At 36.2% G+C, this 27,064-nt stretch overlaps 1 protein-coding gene across 1 annotated transcript; it reads left to right on the forward strand.

The window, feature by feature from the left end:
* Window positions 1-893: 893 nt before the first annotated feature.
* prkcq (protein kinase C, theta) lies at window positions 894-26,845 on the forward strand. The gene is made up of 18 exons (XM_053508578.1): window positions 894-1,025; window positions 9,146-9,721; window positions 14,118-14,317; window positions 14,986-15,046; window positions 15,383-15,566; window positions 17,287-17,318; window positions 17,411-17,496; window positions 19,190-19,319; window positions 19,579-19,688; window positions 19,863-20,013; window positions 21,311-21,477; window positions 21,618-21,791; window positions 21,886-21,977; window positions 22,076-22,138; window positions 22,225-22,363; window positions 22,838-23,026; window positions 24,359-24,487; window positions 26,593-26,845. The coding sequence occupies exons 2-18, from the start codon at window positions 9,604-9,606 to the stop codon at window positions 26,749-26,751; spliced, it is 2,184 nt and encodes a 727-aa protein (XP_053364553.1). The 5' UTR covers window positions 894-1,025; window positions 9,146-9,603; the 3' UTR covers window positions 26,752-26,845.
* Window positions 26,846-27,064: the final 219 nt, after the last annotated feature.

The following is a 27,064-nucleotide window of genomic DNA, read 5'->3' on the forward strand; positions in this document are numbered from 1 at the left end:
AAAAAAGGCTCAACAACATTATGAGCACATTACAGACGAGAAGGAGTACTGTGTACTGCGTATACACAACAGGATTAATCACACTGATTTTAAACAGGGAAAGCACACTTCTGTAACAGTTCATCATAATGTTTATTAAAGCAACTTTTGACAGGAATCGAACCCAGTACTGGGGGTGCAAGGCAACAGTGCCAATATTAATATCCACTAAGCCAATATTAAATCCAGTATTTGATATTTCATCAAAGGTCTTCATGTGAGTGAAGTCTAGGTTTAATCTGCTACTAAAGCTCAAATAACCCAGTAGGCATCAAACATTAAAAAAATCTCCAGTCCGTGCATGGGGGTGGATAAAAAAAAGCTGTAACAATATATTAATATCCCTGATCTACTAATAAGTACAGCCACCCTTTGCCTTCAAAAAAAAAAAAAAACTTTAATCCTTCTTGGAATGCTGATTTTAGCCACTTCAAAATCAAGCTTATTATTCATGTGGTCATTTCACATGTTTTTGTACGTCCTACGAATTTACACTATATTCACTATATCAGTATAATATAATATATTTAGCTATTGCAATCTATGAGGGATATTCAAGAAGCTAAGTGTATTCAAATAAATGTATTTATTTACTAAATTGTGTACATGTTTATTACTTATAAAAGTATAAATAAATACTTTTATTATTTATACAGTATCATTTTATTATACTTTGCATAAGAGTGTGTTTTACATTGTCTTTGTTGTCTGCCATTTGCATTTAGTATTGATGGTTATACTGTGGGAAAAAATAGTTATATTGTATTATACTGTATATATGAATACTTCTGACACACCAAGTTAAATTTTGCATTTTATGCTTTGCTTCTCTGGAGGAAGTGCACTCCTTGACTCCGCCTCCAGCTCTGCACATGTGCAAGTGCACTAAGCCTTGACAAACTAACTCAGTCTCAGCACAGCGCAGCACAAGTTCACCTTCTTTCCAAAACTGGGAGCCTTTTTTGGGGGGGGGCACGTTCCTGTTGGTAAGTGATGGTTTGTCTTTTCTTTGGCTTTTGGTCGACACTGCTATAAGTGTGCAGTATACTTTCTATACTAGTTAAGTGAGTATAATTAGGAAATGAATGTATACTGTATATATATTTTTCTGCAAGTAAATTGAGTTGGGATCCAATGTTCCTGAAAAGTTCTAATATGCAAGTTTTTGGGCTGCATCAGGCAGAAGTTATAAGCTGGCAGCTGAGTGCAACCGATAGGTAACAACTTTTCTCCAGTAGCATCACTTACAGGAAACTGCACAAAACCACATAAACATCACTACACCAAAAAAAAAGAAAAAAAGAAAAAGGCTTTACTCTTTGCTCCAAGGCTCCGAAAGTCTAACCTGGATTATTTGTTAAAATAATGACAACCTAATATTCTTTGCATGCTTTGCTTCCTTCATTTGAAGGGAATGGGCTTTAGGTGAGGCTTGAGATGTGAGGTGTTCAGGAGGTTTAGGAGTTTAATGCTTTAATCATGTTAAGGCAAACCCCAAAAATCCATCCAATCCAAGGCAGAGTGGTTAACAAGAAATCTAATAATAAAGAAATATTTATATATTTCAAGACACACAGGAGGTATACTTAGTAACCTTGTGATGTGCTGCTGTCCTTTTTTGACACCATATCATTGTCAACATCAGTGATAGTACAGTAAAAATGACATGGGTGAGATGTCACGTCTGCGTTCTCAAGTCAAAAAAACTCCAAGAGTTTTTTTGTTTTTTTTAAATAAGCGTTGATATATATTACAATCCGACAATCTTAAGGCTTCATTTCCAAAAACATTAAGAATCCTTATGTAGGGGGATGAATGTGACATAAATGGCAGTTTTACATTTCACTGTAGAGTGAAAGTCCTTATTCTTCACATATCCCAGCTTTTTGTTTTATAGGAGGCTGGGGTCAGAGCGCAGGGTCGGCCATTACACGCCACCCCTGTGGCAGATAGAGTTAAGGGCCTTGCTCAACACCAGCAACTTGGTGGACCTTCTGATTAGTAACCCTGAACCTTAAACTATTGAGCTACCTCTGCCCATTTATAGTTGTTATATGGTACTGTATATCATTAGTAAAATTGTCTCTCTCTCCCTCTTTATTTTTTTTTAAGGCCAAACAGCAAAATGAGTTAGACAAAGAACACATCCTAGTTAACTTACTGCTAGCAAGTAATCAACATTTATTTGTAAATAATATTATTTGTAGATAAGTATTTGTCCATGTAGGTATGTAAATACTTATCTATCTATCTATCTATCTATCTATCTATCTATCTATCTATCTATCTATCTATCTATCTATCTGTCTGTCTGTCTGTCTGTCTGTCTACAGTACCTCTCATTTCTGTCTTATTCTTATTTTGCTTTTTTTTTGTATTTTAATGTGGTCTTAAGGAAAAGTTCTGCAGGCGTTCTGAAAGACTTTTTTGGCTCTTTATTTTTGACCAGTTCCAGAGGAATGTGTTTTATTTGTTTATAAAGCCACAAATGATCTTAAGTGACATATGAATCATTTAATTAGGTTAGTTTTTTTTTTTTTTTAATCTAACTTAATTCATAAACCAGTGAGAAACAGGTGCAGATGATGACAAATGATCAGGACAGTGATTATTATACTGGTGATGCTGAATGCTGAGTGGCTGGAACAGACGAGAGGGGAAATGAGGCTGCTGCTGAGTTTGTTACATAAAAAAACACATTTTAATTTGTATCTTTAGGCGCTTTGCAGCCTGTCGCAGTAAAAGATTTGTTCTTGTTTCTTGAACTAACTTAAGAGATGAGGGGTGGCACAATATACTATCTGTTTATTTATCTGTCTGTCTTATAATTAAGCAGGATTGAATTCATTCTTACTGTTGCACTCTTATATAATCTTCTGTAACCTTAAAAAAAAATTGCAGACATTTGCTTGTGTTTGTGCATAATCAGAACATTTTCACATCTAGTCTTACCACCTGTCAGTTTCTTTGCCTGCCAGTCAGTGGGTTGTATCAAGACTAAGTTGGTGACCTTATTTACATCAGTTTCAGGATTTACAAATCTCCATGTGCACATACCAACAAATATATTAAAATTAACATAGAAACTGATCTGAACTTAAATATGTAAATAAAAGTCAAACATCTTACATTTATTTCCATGTTCAGTACAACTAAAAATTGTTCAAGTGTCTGGTTTTTTTTTCACTCTAAGGTGCTGAAAGAGCAGAGTTGCTTTTTTACCCTCAACTGGGCCTCCACCATTAAACTAAACAAAAGTGATGCAAAAGTGGCAATGTGCGACTTACAAAAAAGTTGTCTGTTGAGGGTGGAACAATTTGCTCATCAAATTGTTCATCAAAGCAGGTCAAATGCAGTTTCCATCCACTTTTTTCTCTTCCATGCTCTTCTTCAGCGGGCCTGAAAATATTTAAACTTGGTTGATGTTTTTAGCGCTTCACAGAGTAGATCTTCTTATCTCTGTGGTAAGATAACAGATGACTTATCTTTAAATCTGCGCCTTTTACCCGTATTTTACCGCTTATTGAAGAAAAGTCATTATCGTGTATGAGAGCTGCTGATGCAACCTCCTGTCAGAGTAAGCTAACCATGTCTCACATCTATTCGTTATGTGTCAAGACATCTTTTGATTGTAGCAAATTGAGTTATGTGATATTCACACATGGTTTTTGCTTACTGTTGCTTTAAAGTGGGGGCGTTTATGGTGTAGCAAGTACTACCAATGTGCAGCTTATAAAAACATACCAAAAAAAGTAGTGAAAATTAGTCTATTTTGCATTCTTTTCAAGCTTAATCCAAGACTTTCCACTGGATATAATGTTATTTAAATACTTAAATGAAAGTAGATTTTGTTAAATTCTATATATTTGTGCAGTCTGAGCAAATGCTTCAATAGAAGAGATTGGACATGAGTAAAATATGACCTCTCGTCCAAAGCATTTAACATGATCGATATCTTAAATTTGCTTGTATTTAAATAATGAACCTACAGATAATGGAGAATCTTGAAAATTACATAGAACATTTACTTTTTTTGTAATAAATATTTTAAAATTGTACACATTTCCTATTTTAAATAAAACTAGCTTTATACCATACAAGTTTATATACACCAATATACTACATTCACTGTTAACACCCAGAATGTTTTAATATCTGTCTGGTTGGACTCAATTTAACTGGGTATTAAATTAACACTAGGGATTTTTTATTTGCAAGAAATTACCCTACTCAACTAGCACTATGGCGAGCTAGATCTGGATCTGTTTATTGTTTTCAAAATCTGGATCTTGATTCAGATTTAAACTCAAAATAAGCATGGCGTTAGCAGCATTTTCAAAGTAAAAAAACACACAAAAAAAGATAAAAATAATATATATATATATAATTTTATTAATTTAAAATTTTTTTTAATGTAAAACCCAAGTTCTTAAAAAAATGGAAGACTTAAAATAGACTGTGACTAAATTAAACTTTGAGATGTCCAGTTGATTAGTTTTTTCCAGTCCATGAACTAATCGACTGGTAAGCCAGGGTATATTCTGATAGGCCAAACAGCATGTGTGTGTGTGTGCGTGCTTGAGTATGAGTGTCTGTTCAAAGAGGTTTTTGATGTTTGATCCCTACTGGGACATTTGAACCAAAGGATTAGAGCTGGACTTCACTCACCTAAAAGCATTTGATGAAATATTGAATATAGCACGAGAAGGCCAGATAGGGTCTAATTACAGAGTCATGACATTAGCCCTTCAGTTTTTTTTTTCTCTCTTTCGCTTTCTCTCCCCTTCCTTTCTCTCTTCCTCCACCTGAGCACCTCTGGCACAGGAAATGTCTAGCTTGAATGTTTGAATTATCACATAAAGACAGGAAGTGGCAGACAGCAAGACACATATGGTGAGAATGTTTTAAAAGCCAAACCATCAATATGTAAAATAACTTGAGCTGCACACCACAAAGCAGGAGATGGAGAAGTCACAAAGTAGTCCACCCACAGATATGTGTGAATGTGTATATATGTACGCACATGCTTGTGTGTGGGTGCTACTGCCTGCACACTGATCCTCCAGTACTCCCACACAGCAGATATGATGCGTATGTCTAAGCTTTCTACTCTTCATATCCTCTATCTACTTAGGGAACCTAGTAAGTCTGAGATTAAGGCAGTATACCCTAGAGTAATGTATGTTTTTCACTGATCTTGCTTTCACCTTGGAGATACAATAGTGGGATTTCAGAGAGGAGCAGCATAGTCCTCTGGGTGTTAGAACTGATTGCATGATATGTCATCTTGGCTTGTCAGTTACATTTTTAATTAATTCTTTTTGCAGATACTGTTTATCCAAAGTAAGTACTAAGGATCTTGCATATTAGCAGCACTGGGATTTGATCTCGCACCCTTAGTTCAAACCTTTGAGCGGACTCTGACATAGGACAGCTATGTTCAGGACAGATTTATTACTGCATGACTTCTACTCTTGCTGTGTGAACAGGAGTAAAAAATAATAGAGTAATTGTACTTGTCACAAGATTGCAGTGTGGAGTTTAAGGATGAGCACCTTTGGTCCTAGAAACAAAGAAGGAGGGAAAAGGGATGCAAAAAGAGGAAGCAGACGGAGGACACATACTTGGCAAGACATGTGGCAAGTCACAATATTTGAATGATCATGAAAACATACAGTAAATAAAGTAAATAAAAAAGGCAAAAATCACATATAATTAAGTAATATATGATCTAAAGTGTAAATAAAGTCTGACATAAAGAGTTTAAATTGAGTTCAATATGCTGGAGTTATTGAGGCTCTCCTTTAAAAGACATTTAAAAGACATCTTATTTTGAAAAGCATTTTGAGTTAATATTCGTTAATTTGATAACACTTATTGCATATAGCCAGTGTTCTTTTTAATATTATAGGTTTCATTAGCATTAATTTCATAAGCAAACTGGCACATATACTTATAACAGTTAATAGAAGTCACATTTTCTCATAAAATATATTTTTTAACATTTAAACACTCCTTATCATTTAAACATAAAAAATTAACCATAATGTCATATTTAAAGCATTTTACTTTAAATTAACTACTTAGTTTTAAAGACTACTTCTACTTATAATAATCCTTAAATAATTTTTTTATTAGATATAATTAGATTTACCTTCAACTTTTATTTGAGTAAAAGTTCTAGCACCTTAACTATACTTAGGTATAATTTTTTTTTTATCAGAACAGTATTTTTTCATTATTATATACAGTGGTGGCCCAAAGGATTAAGGAGAAATATGCATGTATTATATTCTAGTTCTCCCTGTACTCAAAATGGGTGATGTCACTAATTACTGTAGATCTCGCCTATCTGGCTAAAGGGAATCTAATTAGCATCAGCTGATTAAATTAATAGATGGAACAAAGATGTGGCAGGACTTTGACTTTCTGCACCAGCTCTGCACGAAAAATGGCTAAAACTAGGGAACTCTCAAATGAGTTGTGAACATCTGTGACAAATCTCTGTACATGATCTACAGAAAGGAATCATGTAATTAAATCTATGATGATAAATTGATTACCGCATGGTTTGCTTGAATAATTTGTCCAAATTTAAAGAAATGAATACGAAACATGTCTCGGTGCATTGGCTACATTTGCGGGAAAGATAATCTTTATCTTGTTCGGGGCTCTGCTATGTGGAACGGAAAGTTGAAAGGGCTTCATTTTGGTTACTTTGATCACTAGATAAGAGTTTAACTGGATCATGCCCACTCGGGTGTTAAAAGTAAGTCATACATTTCCACTGTTTATATCTCTTGGTTTGTGTGCAAAAAAATAACATGTAGTCATGCCCACACAGCTGTGCAGTTAATGGTTCTAGTGGTAGTTTAGTATTTCATATCTATTAATAGGTAGCTCTCACACCACTCTCTCTCCTGACTTTCCAACGTGTATTCTCTCTCATGAAGCTGATTTTTTAAGACTTCTTTTTAGGTGTACTTAACCTTCATAGGTAAGCTCTTTCCATTGATTATCAATCAAGATCATTTTAAGGGTTATGTATTGTATTTCTGATTTAGATATGTTCTGTTCATTTGTTGTTATCATGCAATTTATTTCTTTTTAACCCAATCACATGAATGAGCTTTTATAGATTGTATAACTCTTTGTCTTTGTTTGCCTTTTCCTTAGAGAAGTGAATACTATTAGTTCTCAAGGGGCAACATATGTGGTTGTAATACAACGTTTGTAGACCTATAATTTCCTTTTTGGTTATCAAAAGTATGTCTTTGTGAAATTAACAAAGAAAGTTTTACAATGCATTACCTCACACTCTGTCTGGAACTGTTCCTGTTCCTGTTGCACTCTTAAAAATAAACAACAGCAAGGCTTTAAGCAGATTAACAATGCTACTTTAAATTTTTTGTCTTTGAAGGGATATAAATCTACAATATAACAGTGAGCTTACTAATTAAATCTTATTATTATAATTAAATGTATTCTTTTTTTATTTGATAATTATATTTGGTTTCAATCCGTATCATTATTGACAATCATCAGTGTGTACTATGGTATGAAATTAACTAGTCTGTTGGTTTTATGTGAACTGTAATTTTGTAAAAAAAAAAAAAAAAATTGCCATGTACTATCAGTATAATGTCTTATTTTTCGTTTTTGAAAAAAAAAAGATTCATCTCCAGTTGTTTTTTCACAACATGCACAAACCAGAAGAAATACAAACCTTTCAACAGTTTTTGAAAATGTAATTACATGCAACTGAGTGTAATAAGACTAGACCTTTTCTTAAACAACCCAGTAGGAGTATCTTGCAGACACATTTAATTTGCATCTCGTATAAAAACCTTTTGGATAAAATGTCATTTCACAAGCATAAGTCGTCTTGTGCGGTCTATCGGTATTATAATCATCTGCAGGGTAGATCTGGAACATTCTGGTGGGCAATGAAGATACCTCAGAGTTCATTCCATTAAATGTCAGTAGCTGTGACTGGTACTTTTTGCTCATCCTTTATTCAATATGCATTTGTTATCATTTCAAGTGTTGATCTTCCATGACATGATAAATGATGAGTTGATAATAGTTCAAAAGTATATTTTATAGTATGCAATATTTATTTATACTAAGTATCATTATTCATCTTATATTAATTGTTAATTAAAGTTTCTAGTCAGATTAATACAAATTCCAGGATGTGGCATAAAGTAAACTGTAATATTACAAGCTTCTGTTTTATTCAGATACAGTGTAAATTATTTAAACAGCGCAATAAAAGAAAATAATAAAAATAATAAGGTAAACCGTTATTTTGTACACTACACTAAAAACAAGCCATCTGTTCATTAACAACCTCTCGAAGGCAATCAACAGTTTATAAACTATTTCTAAATGTACAGTTTGTTATCAGTTTGTGATTTTTGATATTTCTTATATCTATACATTCTACAGACTCTCAATTTTCATCTTTTTTATTTTCACTATTAAAAAATTTGAAAGTCGAGGTACTTTTAATTAGAGTTTAATAGTATGCAGATATTCGTTTTAAAATTTATATTTATGCTGATCAGCCATAACATTAAAACCACCCAGGTTTTGGGTTCACCTAGTGCTACTGGGGCAGCTCTGATCCCCCACGGCACGACTAGAGACTATACAAGATCTCTATAACTTGGTGTTTGACATCAGTACTCTGGCACCAGATGCTTTGAGTGCTGTGGCATGCAGGGTGGCTCCCTGGAATGGACTTGTTTGTCCGACTCACTTAATGGGTTCCCGATTGGATTGGGATTGTGGGAGTTTGGATAACCATGGGCTCATTGCCTGCTGGGCCCCATGTGTGGTTCACTGTGGTGCACTAAGCATTCCCCTGACTTTCAATAATAGCCACACTGTAGTTGAACCTTGGGTACCCATGATCCTGTCACAAGTTTCCTGTTATATTGTTGGCAATATATGTTATTGAGTTCATCAGGCAATGGTGTTAATGTTGTGACTGATTGCTGTATGTAGACTCTATTGCTGCTTCATAACAGTTTGTCTACATAAGCTACATTTGTTAAAATTAAGTGAACTGTATAACTGAATCTATTTTCCTATTTTTCAGATAAAGAAAGGTCGATCAAGATCTAGGGAACTTCTCATCTCTGTTCCCACCCTCCCTTTCTTTATACAACTCTACCCATCACAGAAGGGCACATAGGCAGATCAGAAGCTGACATTTCCAAAACCTTTACACACATACACACACCCACACACACTCCAGTGTGTGTCCAGCAAAAGAGTTTCTTTCGGAGAGATTGTCGTGCCAAGCCGGTTCTCAGGGCTGAGAAGTACATGCATGCACAGATGCTCCCACACACACTCTTGTGGGTGCTACAGTAGTAAAAACTTCTCCTTTTTCTGGGATTCTACTGGGTTACATAAATCCAGGAATGGACTTTATTGCAATTGTCAAGATTAACTTAAGGGACCTGCTGTGATCAGCACTGCTGAGGGAATTTGTCATAATACACCGGTACTGAAGTTTCGTGCTATAGAAAGAAGCTAAGTGTGTGAGGGATCATGTCTCCGTTTCTAAGGATTGGCTTCTCCAGCTTTGAGATGGACCCAGGACTTGCTTACCAGGAAGAGGTGCTCAATCCATATTGCGCCGTCTACATGAAGGAGGCTGTGGAGACAGGTATGACCATGTGTGTTTTTGTTTGTGCGTATGCATTTGTAGGCATTTTTGACCAAGAAGGGTTTGGTCTTCGAACTAACTAGTGTGTTTTTACAAATTTTATTGGAAAGTATTTGGTTATGGATTGGTTTTTGAGGTTAGGGTTAGGGTTAGGGTCAAGGTTAGATATAGGCTAAATTAAGTACCATAAGGAACCCTGTGTAATGGTAACCACTGGGCAATGGTTCACTTAGTGGTACAAACATAATACAGTAGCAATTTTTCAGGTCTCATATCAAATATCAAAACAGAAGCTGAAATGTTATCCAGGTGGCCAGTGTTTCTAAAGTCGCCCCCTCAGGATTTTCATGCACAGCAGTTTGTAGATCCGATCACAAAAACGTATGAAAAGTAGCTTAATAATAAAAAACAGGGTTATAATTATGGAATCAGAGTAAATAAGTGGCAGTATTTTTACTTGTTTTTGGCAGCACATTTATAAACAGTTTGCCCTATTTACTTTCTGACTAGATCTGTGTTCAGCTAGTTTCTGTTTCATATTATACCAAACCCACAAGAGCAGTTTGTTTTTCAGTTCTGTAATCCACCTGTGACAGCAGCACAAGCCTGAACAAGCCAAGGATCAAAATGTTTTTTGATTTTCTGCTTAACATGATATAATCATTTTTTTAAGAAAATTCAATTTTAGCACAGTTTTTTCTCTCCCATGTTAATAAACCGGACACTATACATTTGTAGGTATTTGTGAGCAGATCTGTGTGGAAAAGGATGGGTAGCACTTCTGTGATGTAGGATGAGGAGCAGTTTGTATAGATGCGTCATACCAGTGTGAGGAAGCGGGGATTAGCCCTTATTTTTAACGAAACATAGCTGTCATGTGATGCAGCAAACTATTTAGGGAGTGGAAATTGGCAAATAACCAAATAGGGAGAAAATGGGATATATAAGAAAAAAATCTGTCATTTTTTTTTGTTTTAATTAAAGATGAAAAATAAGGAATATTGTAAAAATATATATATTATCATTTCTTTACTGGTTATTTTTATAACTTAGTGGCCTTTTTTTTGGCCTGCTTTAAGATTCCCAGGAGGGTCTACTTTAAAAAGGTGGAGAAAATCAAGTATTTCTGCATTATCCTGCTAAATTACTGAAGGCTAAAATAAATCATATTAAACTTTGTTGCACAAGGCAGACATCCGGAGAAATTTTGATGTGATATCATGACAAACAAAATTAAACAAGCTACTTAAATCTTTAGGAAATCTCTCTCTCTCTCTATATATATATATATATATATATATATATTTTTTTTTTTTTTTTTTTTTTCCTGGTCACACAAACTTGCACAACATTGAATAATAATAAAAAAATATTAAGCACAAGGTTTAATTAATTCAGGATTTTCTGATATTAACAGAGGGTTAAAATTCCTCATAAAGTGTCATATACATACAGCCACTGAATTAAGATTATTAATTAAGTGGTGCAGTGACAAAAAGTCTTTTCATTTGTCAAACCCAAAGCCAGAGCTTCCTGTTAGTGATAATGATTGATTATAACTAGTAACTTCTCGTTGCCAACAGAGGACAGGATTTATTTGACAGCGATCGTTGGATTGATCAGCACACAGCACAACGGGAAACTCTAAGGAGCTCAGAAAGAGGATTATAGATTTAAAAGTCAGGAAAGTCTCTTGGAGCTTGCAAAGTCAAAACTTTGTACAACAAAAATGAGCACAATAGAAATGCAAACACACACACACACACACACACACATGGCTTAGCAAGCAGATTAGCTGACGTGAGGAGGTGGGGACATGTTTCTTATTAGTGAGACTCAAAGTAACTCCTAGGTTTGGGAAATTCCCCTCTAATTCAGAGTAGGTGGGGCTGAGCATGCTGATTTCTATTTTGATGCTGGGACAAGACACATATTGGAAATCAATGAAATAGACTTAATGAAATAAACAGTATAAGAAACTGTTAAATTTAGTTTTATGGGAATGTCAGGCGAGGAAAAAATTTGTTATATCTTGGGTGTTTCTGCATATGTAGAATATGTTTGTAGGTTACAAAGAATAAAATTGTATGTGTGACAATTGAGATGAAAACTTCCATCATCTTGTGAGCTGTTTTTAGGTATAACTCTACAGCTACTGTGGGTTTGGGTAAATTCCACACCATGCCATGGTTTCGACAAAGTGTTGGAAACATTTGTTTCAGCTTTTAGTCCATGTAGACATGATTGTATTACATAATTGATGTAGATTTCCCAGTTACTCGTTCACCTGTCCTACCATGTATCAAATGTGCACTATTGGAATTGGGTTTGGTGAGTCGGAAACCATTGGAGTACATTCACTCATCATCATGTCCATGATACCAGATGGAGATGACATGTGCACAACTTACATTATGCGCTCGAAGTATCCATGGATGGTTAGCAACAATACTCAGGGGAGCTGTGGCCTTAAATTCATGCTTGATCTATATTAATGGGCCGAGAAGTATGTCAAGAAAACCACTACCCTACACCAGTATACCACCAGTCTGTACTGTTAACTCAATGTAGGTCCATGAATTTATTCTAACGACCCTACCACCTCAATGTTTCAGTAGAAAGTGAAATTCATCAGAACAGAAGACATTTTTCCAGTCTAGGTGACCTGTCCCCACTATAGGCTCCATTCTCGTTCCTGGTCTACTGCTGTTGAAGGCCATCCACCTCAAGAGATGTGTCATGGATTCTGACATGCTTTCTGGTCATTACACTTGTAAAGGGCCAACCTCTTCGCTTAAACCAGTGTAGTCATTATCTCACGCTCTCTCTCATCAACTAAGCATTTCTGACCACAAAGCTTACTTTATGGTTTAGTATGTCTATTGTGCATGAAAATCCTAGAAGAGACCTCATGGTGCTCAAATATCTTTAAATTTCAACCCCACTCCATTTCATTAGATTTCTCATTTGAACTTCAATAGCTGTTTTATTCTGGTTAGTTGCTTCACCATAAAGTTAAAAGGTTATGTGGAGAATCCGTAGAAAACGCATACAGACATGAACATACACCGAAATTTCTCATAATAACCCAATTTAAGAATTTAAATCATGAATAAATGGAAGAAATGCTTAGATTTTAGCGTAATTTAAAATAAAATCAAGGGCAAAAACAGTTTCATAATGTTTCATAATGGGTCTTATGAGAACCGAACATTATAATGTTCGTAAGAGGTAAGAGTTATCCCTTTCATTTATGTTCATGCCCTTGCTATGCTATACAGTACACAGTAAACCTTTTTAATTTGCTGTTTCAAGCTCCCTGATTGGCTTTTGGTTTTTATGGTCACATACACACACACACACACACACGCACACACACACACACACACACACACACACACACACACACACACACAAACTTAACTCCCTGTTTAAAGAGAACAAAAAAAAGAGAGGAAGAGAAAGAGGGATCACATAAATATGTATGCAACACATACCTACATTAGTCACTACATTAGTCTAGCTCATACTTGTACACTTCCCTCTGCGTTTGCGCCCACGCTAAACCACACTTACGCTCACTACATTCTACTTGGACTGACAGAATCACATTTATTATTCTGTATGCTGTACATCTATTTCCTGTCAATACATGAAACGTGCAATGTGAAAATTCATACCACACTAAAGGAGTTTATAACTGTCTAACCTAAGTTGTGGAACGTGCTGTAAAGTATTTATCCTCATCACAAGAAACAGCTGGAAACCCCGATTGTTGACATTTTTAGAAATGTCCTACATACTGTATGTGCACTTGGTACCTCTTTTACTGTTATTGACTAAATGAAATTTTGGTCTATTATTATAGACCATTTAATTAATTGGGAATCTGTTAATTGGTGTAAAAAACACCAATAGAAGCAACACAGATTAATGTTATACAGGTTTTGTTCGGGGGTTAGGTCTGGGTTAAGAATAGTCTAAAATAACTAATTATCTGACTTACTAAAAAATTTGACTTTCTAGTTACAGTCAAAGTCACGAAATAAATGATTGTTAAATGTATACTTTTTCACATTTCTATGAGATTTATTGTTTAACATATTGTATTTCAGCAAGTTTTTACTTTGTGACAGGCATCTAACATATAATTTATACTTGTGGTTTAATTATGATGTTTATTAATAAGTTTTATATGCACAAACAGAGTAAATACTATAAATGCTTATTAATGAAGTGGGATCATTAACATAATGCACTGTTTTCTTTGCAAAATTCCCGAAGCTTGACCTTTAAATGATAACTGAAATGTCTAACAGTCCTACAGTCTTATAATTAAGGCCCAATGACAGAAATTTACATTGTGCAAGTTTATTTGTTTGGGTTTTTTTTCCAGAAAAAGGTCAGGTGTATAAGCAGAAGCGTCCCACCATGTACCCGCCATGGAGCAGTACATTCGATGCCCATGTTCACAGGGGCAGAGTGATGCATGTAGTGGTGAAAGACAAAACAGCTGAGTTGAAGACGGAGGCCACAGTGCAGCTCGACACACTCGCTTCCCGATGCAAAAAGGAGAATGGCAAGCTTGAGATCTGGGTGAGTGTGTGTGTGTGTGTGTGCGTGTGTCTGGTTCTATGTATGCAGAAAACATTCCCCCCCTTTTCCAGGCTTTTTTTCTTGGAAATTATTTAATTTAAAAACCAAATAAATTTTGTGGATTTTAATTAAATTTTGTTTAAATATACAAGAATTTTACAAATTATCTTGATGCTCTAAATAGATCTCTAATGATGCAATATTTTATTATGTCCTTTTTTTCTTACTGGATAATGATTACCTGTGAGGAATAGTAGGAAAACTTATTAAACTGTCTTTGTCCTTGTCCTTGTCTTCATTTTACCCAAAATCGATACTCTCTATTTTGGAGTTTGGACCACATATATACCTGAAAAAAGAAACTGTTACTGCAATTCATTTTAAAATTTATCTAAGCAAAATTATTAAGACTTTTATTGTTGCCTACTAAAAAAAAATATTTTGAAAACATATTCTAAGGCTTTTTTACATAAGAGAGATATAATCACATATAATTGTACAAAATCTATATATGGGGATTTAAAAAAAAAAACAAATTATTTTGTTCCTTTTTTTTCCAATATATATTTAAATAAAAGGTTACAATATATTACAATGTTGCAATATATATTCATATATATCAATTAAAAATTTCATATTCATAACACACTGTTCCTGTGTTAATAAAGGTGGAACTAAAGCCACAGGGTCGGCTATTGATGGAAGCTCGTTATTTCTTGGAAAAAAAGGGTGAGTCCATCTTGCACACACACACACACACACACACACACACACACACACACACACACACACACACACTTGTCTATTAGATAGAGGATGGATTACAATACTTTGAATTAAGCAATAAAATGTTTAAAATTAAATTAAAATGAAATATTCCCTTCATAAAGCAAAACATACTCAATGTGCCTTTTTAAGTGAACTACATTATCCACAGAGCACATACATTCATCAAAATGGTATTTTAAATCCTGAAAAGCACTATTTATTTAGCAAACATCTATTTATATTCTAAAAGCACATCCTCTGACTGCATGTGTGTTTATGTATTTTTTTGTGTTTCAGATGCAGGTCATGGTGAGGGAGATGTAGATGGAGAGCCTGAGCGAGAGAGAGAGGGTGTGTTCGCGCTGCATCAACGACGGGGTGCGATCAAACAGGCCAAAGTCCACCTGGTGAAGTGTCATGAGTTCACAGCTACGTTTTTCCCCCAGCCCACCTTCTGCTCAGTCTGCAAGGAGTTTGTCTGGTATGGCTTCAAAGTGTTGCCACAAAGTTGGAAAACCACAATAGTACAGAATGTCTATGTTAGCTATAGCACAGAAAGTTAACAGAAAGCTTTGCCATATCATATTAGTTTTCAATGAATTTTACATCCCTTTATGTAGTAACATACAGATGAAACGGCTACAGCCTAATATTATGAAAGGTACTTCAGTTATACACAAAGTTTCATGAAGGTATCCACCTTAACCCATACACAGGAAGCTTGAGGTTAAAGAAAAACACAGAGTGTAACTCCTCCTGTCACGTGCCTGCCGTATTCAAACGTTTCTGCATCACACAAACAGAACACTTTGACGTACAGTAATGAAGGTTCTTTATGTGACTTGAGAGGACATTTTGGCGTGTATTTTGATTATGGTTTCACCTCTCAAAGACACAACAGAAATGGAAGCGTCCTTTCTTCGTGTTGATCTTGACTTTAGAAACCAAAGTGCTTTTTGCTGCCTCAGCAAAATTTAGGGGCAGCTAATTTTGGTTGGTATCATCTCTCATGCTTCTTTTCACTTTCACTTGACATAGCGAAGTACAAAGTGATGGTGGTGAAGTGGTTAGCACCATCGCCCTGCACCTCCAGGTTCGATTCTCGGCCAGGCTTGATTCCCATATCTGTGTGCATGGAGTTTCTCCATGTGCTTGTTGGGTTTCATTTGGGTACTCTGGTTTTCTTTTAAAAACCTGTAGGTTAGGGTAATTAGCATTCCCAAATTGCCTATAGTGTGTGTGTGTGTGTGTGTGTGTGCCCTGTGATGGATTGTCCCTCTGTTTAGGGTGTACCCTGCTTCGTGCCCTTCAGTAAGTCTCCTGGGATAGGCGCTAGTCCCCTTGCGACCATGAAAACAGAAAAAAACGATAAAGATGAAAAGTGAGTGAGAGGGGTTAAAGCAGTAACTTGTATTACTTTATAAACTTCTCCCGTTAAACCCAGCATGTGTGACACACACTATGTGATTTCACTCAGTTAATAAATTTAATTAGATTTTTGTATGCAGTAGAAACATACACTGATCAGCCATAACCTTAACACCACATAACATTAACATTGATTATCAATTATGTACCAGTAATCTTGTGACAAGATCATGAGCACTCAAATCTCACCCAAGCCCACAGCAACCAAACTGGGTTGTGGGACTCGGTCCAATCCCACAGAAAAACCAATAAAACCTAACTGGCCAAATGAAAAAAGTCTATGTTGGCCAAAATAGAAAGGCTGCAAAACACCCAGTGCACCACAGCCAGCTGCACACGTGGCCGAGCAGACAAAAGGCCCGAAGCCCCAAATTCCAATCCAATTGAACAACCATAAGATGCACCAGACAAACAAGTATGATCCATGAAAACTTACAATTTTACATTTTGGTGTGTATTTTGATGATCAAAAGGATTTGCTACTAATGTCCTGGTGCTGAACACCACAGCACCCCCCGGAGGTCTTATGGAGGCATGCTCTGAGGGACCAGAGCTGGCCAGGAAGAACAAAGAGAACCTACATAGTATTGGGCTTAATATTTTGACTTGTAGTGTTACGTCTGATCAGGGTTTATGGAATCTTTATAATAATCTCTGCAAAGCAGAAATTAAGTGAGAGCTTGGTGCTCCAATTAATGAGTGAGTCGAGTATAGAAAATGTTTATTAGCAGTAATGAACATGTGCTCTCTCTCTTTCTCTCTCTCTATTACAGGGGTCTGAACAAACAGGGGTATCAGTGCCGACGTGAGTGTACAGAATATTCTACATTTACAGCCACTTAATGTTTTTTTATGAAGACTTTCAATATTCTAATAATCTCTTTATGTGACCTTTAGAATGCAACGCTGCCATCCATAAAAAGTGCATTGACAAAGTGATTGCCAAATGTACAGGCTCAGCCGTTAACAGCAAAGAAACAATGGTAACTCCTGCATACATTCAGTTCTGATTATTAAGTCGTCTGTCCTCAGTTAGACACATTCAGAAATACCTTATTGGTACATGTACAGTAAATCACACTCTGCGCTATATTCATTAACATTGTTTCACATCCTGTGCACATGAAGTCAGAGTCATATGCTGTTTGTGGTGTACTATCATGTGTTTGCAACTAAAAGCATTTTAGAGGAAGGAAAAGTGTGTGATTCCACACAGGAACTATTATATGTAAGAACTAAAACACGATGGGCGTGTTGTTATAGAAATTAATTCATGGTTGTGGCTGTTTTCCCCCTAACAGCACGTTCTGACGTAGTTTATAACCCTGTACTTTCACATATTGTGCAAAAGTGTTAGGCAGGTGTGAAAAAAAAATCCGTAAAATAAGAAGAAAATAGAAGTGTCATAGAAAGTAAATGAACAGAAGTGAAATCCAAATCAAATCAGTATTTTGCGTGACCACGCTTTGCCTGCTAAACCAGAGTTGTCATTCATTCTTTTAGGTACATTTTCAAATCCTTCTGTCTCTTCATGCGATCCCAGACAGTTTCGATGATATTGAGATGTCACTTTCAGGCCTCATTGTTCTTCTTTAGTCTACTGACCTTGGCTGTCAAACCAATAGGGTCAAACAGACTCCCCTGCTGATATTGCACTTGCCTGTAAACTTGCAGGAAACCTTCACCATGCTTTACTATTGCCTGCAGACACTCATTATTATACTGCTCTCCTTCTATAGACAAATCTTCTGATATCACCAATTTTGACTAATTTCGTTGACTGACCAATATGTTTTCATGCATAGTCGAGGCACTTAGCATTGTTTCCACGTTAAATCCTTCATGAAGACCATTTCTGGCGAGACTTTTCCAGACAGTAAAGGGGTTTACATTGGTCCCATTCATTTCCGCCAGTTCTTTGCTGATGGCACTGTTGGACAACTTCCGAAACATGATGTGTCTTTTATCTACTGCATTAAGTTTCCTTTATCTAATCATTATGTCTATAGACCTCAACATTGCCCATCTCTTTGTGCTTTTTCAAAGGAGCTTGAACAGCACTTCTTGAAACCCCAGTATGCTTTGAAATTGTTGCCTGGAAGAGACATTGCTGATGCGGTATAATTACCCTGTATCTCGTTGCCGTGCTCAGCCTTGCCATGATGCATGAACTGTGACATGAAACCATCTACCATAGGCCTCATTTTAGTAGCAAAGTTTATCTGTTCCTTACACAGATTTAAGCCTCCCACACAGCTGTTTCTGTTTTTATGATGTGTGACTGTGCTTCAACCTACATATGAAATTGATGATCATCAGCACCTGCTTGGTATAATTGGTTAATCAAACAGATGACTCTGATTCATGCAGGTTTGAAGTCAAGGGAAAAGTCACACCAAATACTGATTTGATTCAAAAGCAGGCCATGTGTAAAGCAGGCCAAACAGTATATATTATATTGTGCGTGATGAGATTGTATGTACATTTTCTGCGCAGAATGTGGCATGAATGCTCATCACAAATTGTTTTATATTTTTGTTATTATAATAAATACAGTACAATATGTACACTATAGTTAGAAGTAACAAACCATAGTATTTGAGTTGCAACTCTAACTTTTCTCAACATGTGTAATCTACTGTGAATCTCAGTACTTAATCTGTGTGTCTGCATCAGATCCACAAAGAGCGCTTTAAGATCGACATGCCTCACCGGTTTAAGGTGTATAACTATAAGAGCCCAACCTTCTGTGAGCACTGTGGCACGCTGCTTTGGGGATTGGCCCGACAGGGCCTTAAATGTGAAGGTGAGTGATCACATGACTCTTCAATACTATTCAATGTAAGAGGTCAGGGTACCACTTGGTTTCAGACGGAAGTGACAGGGGCCCTTAAACCTAGTAAGCTGTTTACCACACTGTCTCTCTCGTTGCTTTTCCTATTTCCTGCAGCAATATATATATATATATATATATATATATATATATATATATATATATAATATATATATATATTTTGTTTATTTTGTTTTATTTACATGTGATTGTTTGCATATTTTCTGTACAGAATGTGGCATGAACGTTCATCACAAATGTCAAAAGAAAGTAGCCAACCTTTGTGGTGTCAACCAGAAGCTCATGGCTGAAGCTTTGGCTATGATCGAGAGCACTCAGCAGGTTGAACATTATGTTAATTCTAATACATATAATACAACATTTTACTCAGTCTCAATAGTGCATCTACAATATTAATGTGTAAATACATATTGAGGACATAAAAATAGAATATAAAAATATGATGGTTCAATGTTGAAATATTTGACATTATGATTACATGTGTTTGTGTCACAGGCCCGAAGCTCTAGAGATAATGAAATAATTGGACGTGATGGACCAGTAGGTGTAGGCCAGCCTGGAGTGGTCAGAGAGCCTTCGGGCTGTTTGCCACCCTTACCAATCCAAACCCTAAGCCCTGCTTCAGCACCGCCCCTTCCACGCAAAGGTAAAACACACACAGCAGTTTTAATGCTTAAAAACATTATTCCACAGTGGGTATGTTTTTATCATGTTTTATCATCCTAGTTATAAAGTCACTCAGTTGTAAAGTGTTCATATGAAAGTCTCACTGTAGACAAACACTCCCCTCAAGTGGTGACATAAAGTCACATGCATATTATTGCACAACATTATGTAATGCAATATGTAATGATTATTGATTATGAAGATTGGAATTAAAGAAGGAAAGGGAGAGAAAAAATGTCCAAAATGAAAAAGATCCAGATGTTATATGATTCTGTGATCTACTACTGCCTGGCTTTAAAAAAGATTCATGATTCAAGATTCAAAGTTTCAAAGAACTTTATTAATTCCAGAGGGAAATTGCTTATACTTGGTTACAGTTGGTTACAGTCATTTACAGGAGGAAAGGAAAAGAGTAATAAATAAAATAAAAAAATTAATTAATTAAAAAATTAATAGAAAAAATGGAAAGATTATTGCACTTGGAAATATTGCACCAGTTACTGTATATGTGCAATAGTTATATGTGCAATAGCAATATGTGCAGTTTTATGGGTAATTCAGGGTTTGCTGAGGTACTTGGCGAGTGGTGTGCCCAAGTGCATGGTTAAGTAAATATTGCACTGGTAAATTCTATGTGTAAATAAAATTAGAAATTCCACTTGAAAAGAGGTATGACCTAAGTGCATTGGAAGGTATTACCCAAATTGTCCAGGTACGTAATAATACTGTATTATTGTCACTTAAGGCGTCTCTCTTTATAATGTCCATGTTACAGAGAAGAGTTGTATTATTTTATGGCCAAACATGTCATAGATTTCATTAGACAAGCTTTGATTTTCTTTAGCTTTGATTATGGCACACAATGTAGTGACCAGTTCATGTGTAAAAATGATTTCTAATGCCAAACCCCAGCCAATGGATGCGTCATGTGCTTTCCTTCTTACCATGATCCACCATTACAGTACTTTGGACTGTAGTCAATCTGAACTCAGTGGACTAGACTTTTTTCATTGCTCATTGCTGTTTGGTCCCAATCCTGTGAGTTCTCATTATGTTACATGTGTGGAAATAGTCCAACTTTAACTAATAAACAATTTGTCAAGATCTTAATGTTTCTTTGCTTGATGCATAATTCGACCTTTCTAAATAATTGGACCAAACATTTAATTAAAAAACTTCATTTGACGAATGTTCTGGGCCTGTAATGTATTTCATCCCATTCATATGTAGTCTAATACAGCATGAGTGCGCTCACTCTATTTTTGTGCCACTTTCAGAGCAGCAGGGTGTAGCCTGGGATTCACCTTTTGAGGGAGACAATAACAGTCTCAGTCTCACTCAAGTTTCAGAACCACTATATGCTGTCCCACACAAAGAGCACCACAAATTCACCCTGGATGACTTTCTCTTGCACAAGATGCTAGGAAAGGGCAGCTTTGGAAAGGTAGGTATATGGAAACAAGGGTTTTGTTACACACATAAAAAGCTTTCTTTTTGCCATGTTTTGTGTATAAACACCTAATGAATGCATTTAGATATCGCAGTACATTCAGATTAGGATATCATAAATGTGTATTTTGATAGGTGTTTCTTGCTGAGCTGAAAACCACAGGGACGTTCTTTGCCGTGAAGGCTCTGAAGAAGGAAGTGGTTCTGATGGATGATGATGTGGAGTGTACTATGGTCGAGAGGAGAGTTCTGTCTCTTGCCTGGGAGCATCCCTTCCTCACACACCTCTACTGCACCTTTCAGACTAAGGTACTGTAAGACCTGTACACATGTTTTTAAGCATCATATCTAGACGTTTTTGTGTGTTATTTAATATATTTGTGTGTGGGGATATTCTTTATAGGAGAATTTGTTCTTTGTGATGGAATACCTTAATGGAGGAGATTTAATGTTCCACATTCAGTCTTGCCACAGATTTGATCTCCCGCGATCCACGTGAGACATTCATGCCGATCCTATATATTCACAAAGTATGACACTTGAGGAAAAAAATTGACCCCTTTCATCTTTATTCTCTCTTGCCACTCTGGTAGGTTCTACGCTGCCGAGATTATATGTGGTCTACAGTTTCTACATTCAAAAGGCATTGTGTACAGGTAATCACAATTAACATGGTCATATACAGTTAACAAATGAGTATTATTAGTGTGCAAGTAATAAGCATTATGTTATTCTTCGACAGGGATCTGAAGTTGGATAATATTCTGCTAGATATTGATGGCCACATTAAGATCGCCGACTTCGGGATGTGTAAAGAGAACATGTTGGGCGAAGCTCGAACCTCTACCTTCTGTGGAACTCCAGATTACATTGCCCCTGAGGTGAAGCACTCATCTATTGCCATGAGTAGTGTTTATATTGTTAACACTTTAGATTAGAATATGAACATATTCAGGAACTGGTCACCTGAAAATCACACAAAGCACAGGCTTGGTTTTCCACGGTTGGAAATTATGAAGAACTTATGAATGTGAGCTTGTACATAATTTTTGCCCTGTAGTGTATTTTACAATGAATATGACAATTAGATTATTATACAGTATAGATTAATGGGGAAATATTCCATGTTCAATATATTTCCAAATAGTGAGTATTATTGTGGTGGTTGGTCTGATCTTGAATAAAAAAATGTAAATCTTATCTGTAAAATGAGTTTTTTTTTACTTCAGCTAAACAGAAGTTATACCTAATAGTCATTTCAGTTACACCAGGTTTAGTGTAGTTTACCTGGAACACTAATGTGCAGATAACTTTAATCACCACAGGTTTAAACTGTTAATTCTGTCCTGCTTTAGATTTTGCTTGGGCAGAAATATGGCAGCTCGGTGGACTGGTGGTCATTTGGAGTCCTTCTGTATGAGATGCTGATCGGTCAGTCACCGTTCCATGGGCATGACGAGGAGGAGCTGTTCCAGTCCATACGCACAGATGACCCTTGTTACCCACGCTGGCTGACAAGAGACTCACGAGATATTCTCATTAAGGTATTTAAAAGATTTACTCAATTGACACTCATTATTAAATAATGTTTGAAAATATAATTTTAGATATTTAGTTATTAATTCCATGAAAAGTATTAGTAATAAGTTAATCACTGTTCACTTGAGCACTGGTTAAGGAAATGACTGCCTTAAAAATAAACTGTCTGCCAATCATTGGCCAAATTACAGAACAAAAATAAATTGTTTTATTGTTTATGTCTATTTTTACATCTTACAGGACACAATCAGGCTCTTTTACTATGTCAGTATGACACAATTGTCAGGGGGACTCACAGCAGCTCAGGAATATCTTATTAGAATTTCCTGAGAATCCCCATTATAAGGCTATCTAAGAATAGGTGTCATAAACGTCATTATACAACAGTTAGTTCTGACTGAGTAATTTGATTGAACTGTCAATCACCAGCTGCATTAATTAGTTCATGAAATGATGCGTGCTGGAAAATCCAAATAACTGGTTAAATGAAGAAACAAATCCTAATCTGTTGATAATAAACAGTGCTGGGTAAGTTAAAAAAAAAAGGAATCTACTACAAAATACTAAAATTGTAATTTGATTACATTACTGATTATTACATGTAAAAAGTGATCAGATTACTAATTATGTTACTTTCAAGTTACTTTGAAAACATCTGTCACTACGTTTGCCTATGATGGGCTGCGCCTCAACCTGTTGTCGCTAATCGCTCACTCCATAGGCTCCCTACGTCGGCATCACCATCCCCCCCACCCCCCACTTCTGCAGGTGCACAAGTAGACGAAACCTATATTTATCCTAAGATAATTATGTTTCATTTTACAACAATGTTAATGCAAAACAAATGTTAATGCATCTTGGACTCTCTGTGTTAATTATCCTCCCCTTTTCCCCTTCCTCCCTCTTTTAACTCTTCTCCGTCCCTGTTTTTTTTTTTATAAAATGACCCTTTTTCCCGTAAGACCTCGCCACGTGTCCGTTACACCCAACTCTGATAATAAATGACGTTTGGGTAACTAGTGGATGTATAAAAGCAATATTACCTTTGAGGTTGTGCTGTATTTCTGGATATAGTATACCTGTAGGGCCTACAACCGTATCACAGCATATATCCAGCAGTCCAGCACTCCCTTTCATGTGATATTGCTTAATTCAAGAAGTGTGCACAAAATGGTCATCATTATACTGCCTCGAGTACATCAACATTTTTTTATTTTTTATATTATATTTTTTATTTTATTTTTTAATTACTCAATTCATGTGGCCTTATTTCTGCCATGAGTAGTAGGAGATGATATACATGACTCATACATTTTTTTGCGTGTGTTTGTTTATAGCTCTTCGTGCGGGAGCCGGAACGGAGACTCGGTGTGAAGGGAAATATTCGGCAACATCTTTTCTTTAGAGACACTGACTGGAATGCTTTGGAAAAGCGACAAGTAGAACCACCCTTCAGACCCACTGTGGTGAGCTTAAGATCCTGAGCTATAAGATCCTGTATAGTCCTGTTTAAAAATAGGGGCTCGACTGATTCTATTGGTCTGTTACATTTACGCAGTTGTATCTTCTATTCTATTAAATGCAAAATAAACAACTAGTTAATTATGAATTAAACAATATAAGTCATTACGTTAATGTCCTATTTCTATAATTTTTCAAAATATATAAATTAATTCATAGTTTTCACATAGTGAGTGCCGTATGCTCATTTAAATCTCCCACTAAAAGTCATGGCCACAGTTTACATTGCTTTTCCTGTTATCTACACAAGACGTCCCCTTCCCCATTCTCCCCTACAAAGTCAGACTTTTCCCCCCATCACATCCACCATCCAATCATCACTCTCAGGGAAACAGGAGGATGTTGTTTCAGGCTCTTTAGTAAGCAGTATATATGGAAAGTATCCTGCCATAACTGGGTCCACATGCCACTATGGACAAGATAACATGACTGAAGCTTGGAAGACCAATTCTACAGAGCAAGATCTTCGTGCACCCAACTTTAGCCAAAGTGAAGTCAATTAATGACTCCCGGCAAACTACTCTGTCAAGAATATAGTATACCTGTACCTTCACCATCTTCAGAAGCATATGTACATCCCTTAATACCTATGCAAAGTTCTTGGTGAACTTTTAGCTCCTGCAATACTTGATGGAAGCAGTATGTCAGACCCCATGATGATCAGCATAGGAGTCCCAAAGTTCCAAGTCCTCTCCCAATGGCAGGTATGCTGCCGAGAAATACCTGACAATGCAAGCAACTTTATAGCTTAATTCAAACAACTAATGTCTTAGCTGTGTCCAAGGTTGAATCCTTTAGATTCCTGCCGGACCATCATGTCATTGAAATAGGTCCACAACAAAACCACCATCAAGGAAGAGCAACAAGGAGTTTTCTCAGCCCATTCTAAAAATTCTGAGTGTTGTCACCATATTCACCTGTCTGGTTCTACTTTTATCTATAAGACCAGACTGCAGTGAGTAGTGCATTCATCTTATAAGCTCATCAGCTGTGTGCTCAACAGAACCAATTACTCATACACCACCAGAACAAAGAAAAGACCAGAGGAAAGTTGCTGAACTCAAAACATTCAGGAAACCCTTTCATCAAACTGTACAAAAGAGGTACAAAAGGTCAATCATTTTCCAAACTTCACACCAGCATAGCTTTATTTCTGGAAAATATGTAGCCACTGTACTGCTCAGTCCTATAACATCTAACTACGAGGGTTTAAAAAAAAAAAAAATCAGCATTTTAATTTAAATTCCTGTTGGTGTTGGTGTTGGCCTCGCTCGTCACTACTGTGCAGGTGTGCACGTGTTACTTTAGTTCATTTGTAACAGAGAGCAAGATTGATGCCCCATGTGTGATTTGCATAAATCAATTAAGGTTGCAGTGTTCAGCAGTTAGCTTTTTGTGGTCTGAGGGTATACCTGGTGCTGAAAAAACTCATGGAAGAGGATAAACAGAAGCGTTTGGGTGTCTGCAAACAAAAGTTTCTTAAAGAAAATCATTACCGCTGATGAGACAAGAATTCATCACTACGAGACTGAAAGTAAAAGTAAAGTATGGAACGCAAAGTATGGAACGGAAACATCATTAATTGCCAACCAAGAAAATGATCAAAGGCCAACCATCATCTGGAAAAATGAGGCTTACAGATTTCTGGAAATTTAAAATGCTGGTACTGGAAAATTATCAGGAAAAAGTTTTAACAATCAACAGTGCTCGTTACAGTGTGATGTTTTTAACTCTGGATTGAATGCGGAGGACTGCTATCCAAGGGCGTTGTGATCTTGCATGACAATGCACATCTGCACACTTCTGCCCACACTGTTGACACTCTGCAGAAATGGAGCGTGTTTAAGCATCCTACCTATAGTCCTGTTATACCAGTCAGTTACATAAATAAAGATCGCAGCCACAGACAAGATAAAACACAGCTATGTAACCTGTTTACTCTGTTCTGTTTTTTCATCTGAATAGAAATGATTTTGTTTCAATTGTTGTTGAAATTATTTTATTTGTCTCCATTATAATGACCCACATTAAATCTGATCTCTGTTTGCAGAAATCACCAAGTGACTGTAGTAACTTTGATAAGGAGTTCATTAACGAGAAGCCTCGGCTGTCCTGTGCCGATCGGACCCTCATTAACAGCGTGGACCAGACGATGTTCAACAACTTCTCTTTTATTAACCCAGGAATGGCTCGTCTTAAGAACACCTGAAGCCCTCTCGCTCTCTCACATATATGCACACACACACACACACACACACACACACACACACACACACACACACACACACACATTCAAATACACATTGCATCTCTACACATACAAAGGACAATCTCATGTAATAAAGTAAATCAGTCAAAAGAAGTACTCTACTATAGTGGCATTATCTATACTGTACTAGAAGAAGTCAGCTGATGTCATAGGTTTCTCAAACCATTCCACATACTTGCACTAATAAAAACATGAAATTTGCATGCATGCACATGTGGATTTTAGAATTCAAAATCCAGATGAGGATCTGACT

Source organism: Clarias gariepinus, chromosome 12 (genome assembly GCF_024256425.1).
Source record: "Clarias gariepinus isolate MV-2021 ecotype Netherlands chromosome 12, CGAR_prim_01v2, whole genome shotgun sequence".
NCBI lineage: Eukaryota > Metazoa > Chordata > Actinopteri > Siluriformes > Clariidae > Clarias > Clarias gariepinus.